The sequence below is a fragment of the Antechinus flavipes genome, chromosome 3, assembly GCF_016432865.1.
Source record: "Antechinus flavipes isolate AdamAnt ecotype Samford, QLD, Australia chromosome 3, AdamAnt_v2, whole genome shotgun sequence".
Lineage (NCBI taxonomy): Eukaryota > Metazoa > Chordata > Mammalia > Dasyuromorphia > Dasyuridae > Antechinus > Antechinus flavipes.
Window position 1 is genome coordinate 333,245,321 of NC_067400.1, and position 1,992 is coordinate 333,247,312.

General features: G+C 39.3%; 1 protein-coding gene across 1 annotated transcript; it reads left to right on the plus strand.

Annotated features, from left to right (window-relative positions):
- Nucleotides 1-1,183: 1,183 nt before the first annotated feature.
- Nucleotides 1,184-1,992, plus strand: LOC127554258 (polyubiquitin-like). The gene has a single exon (XM_051985648.1). It carries the CDS (start codon nt 1,307-1,309, stop codon nt 1,856-1,858), a length of 552 nt encoding a protein of 183 aa, XP_051841608.1. The 5' UTR covers nt 1,184-1,306; the 3' UTR covers nt 1,859-1,992.

Sequence of the window (1,992 nt, forward strand, 5' to 3'; positions counted from 1 at the left end):
CTTTTGCCTGCTGCCATCCCCTACATTCAATTTGAAAACTTCTGAGCTAGATACAAGAGAGTCCAACTGTCAGTATTAAAGTCATAACCTAGGAACTCCATTTCCATGATTGGGAATAAGGTAGGGATATAGATCATTCAATACTCAGGATTTCACTACTGTTCTCATCTCTAACCTCCCTTCCAAGTCCCAGGCTTTGTAATTCTGATTCTTAAAAGAACTCTAATTCTATCTCACTACTGAGTGGGTGGAAATTCCTTGTTAAAGCCTTTCTTCTAGTCTTTCTTCTCCTTCCCCTTCCTCCCACCTTTTATTCTCCTCCTCTTTCCTCTTTGTCTCTCTCTCTCTCTCTTCCTCCCTCTTCATTTTCCTATCTTCCTTAATTCCTTTCAGAATTAAAAATACTTTCATTATGACTAGATATTTCCATCTGAAAATTACCCACATCTTTTTTCACTTTAACTTAGCTCATGAAAGAGAAATAAAGTGATTGATCTGTGAATCATTGTGACACTTGCATTTCTAAGAATCCCAGAGAATCAGTATGGACATATTCATTAGTCATATTCACAAGCTACCATTGATCTTGGGAAGGGAAGCACAAGTCAAGCACTTTAGAAGTTCATTACTATATTCCAAACTAAATTCACAGCAGAAATTAAACTTGTGGATCAGATTAAACTCTTTTATCTCCCTGAATACAGATTTTTTCCCCTGAACCTCTGAAAACATTGTTATGCCAAGATGTTAATAGAGAAATGTAGAATAGTCTGAATGGGTAGGAGATTTAATTGAAAACAGCTTCTCATTTGGGCCCATGTTATAATCATTCCATCTTGTCCATTTTGGAATGAGGTGCCTTTGAGGAAATACCAGAGTTGTTTGATGTAAAAACATATTGTTCATAATTAAATTGTGGATCAATGAAATAATAAAAACAAAAGCCTGAAGTTAAGATTGCTATTGATTGTTCATCTTTAAGTGAGGAATTATTTCCATCAGTGACTGGTAAATCAGAATAGATCATCTTAGGTGTGGGATTCTATTGTTCTTGAGAATCTGTTCTGCATACCTGCAAATAATGGGTGAATTTTTTTAGTTCACAATCTTTGAAATTCTATATTTTACACACTTAAAAAAATATCATACATATCAAGAATAAAGGGAGATCCGCCGAGGACAGGAGTTGACTCTGTTGTTCAGTGTGTGTGTCGCCATCGCCACCACTTGACAATGTAGATCTTTGTGAAGACCTTGACTGGCAAGACCATCACCCTTGAAGTAGAACCCAGTGATACCATTGAGAATGTCAAGGCAAAGATCCAGGATAAAGAAGGCATCCCCCCCAGATCAGCAGAGATTGATTTTTGCTGGAAAGCAGTTGGAAGATAGTCGCACCTTGTCTGACTACAACATCCAGAAGGAATCCACCCTGCACTTGGTCCTTTGTCTAAGAGGTGGGATGCAGATTTTCGTGAAGATCTTGACTGGCAAGACCATCATCCTTGAAGTAGAACCCAGTGATACCATTGAGAATGTCAAGGCAAAGATCCAGGATAAAGAAGGCATCCCCCCAGATCAGCAGAGATTGATTTTTGCTGGAAAGCAGTTGGAAGATAGTCGCACCTTGTCTGACTACAACATCCAGAAGGAATCCACCCTGCACTTGGTCCTTTGTCTAAGAGGTGGGATGCAGATTTTCGTGAAGACCTTGACTGGCAAGACCATCATCCTTGAAGTAGAACCCAGTGATACCATTGAGAATGTCAAGGCAAAGATCCAGGATAAAGAAGGCATCCCCACAGATCAGATTGATTTTTGCCAGAAAGCAGCTGGAAGATGGTCACACCCTGTCTGACTACAACATCCAGAAAGAATCAACTCTTCACTTAGTCCTGCGCTTGAGGGGAGGTGTCTAAATTCCCTCAAGTTTCTTTCAAGCTTTTGAGTAATTTCACTGCACTTTTCTTTCAATAAAGTTGTTGCATCCCC

Excerpts from the sequence above, each read along its gene's own strand:
- LOC127554258 (XM_051985648.1), top strand. The coding sequence starts at position 1,307 with ATGTCAAGGCAAAGATCCAGGATAAAGAAGGCATCCCCCCCAGATCAG.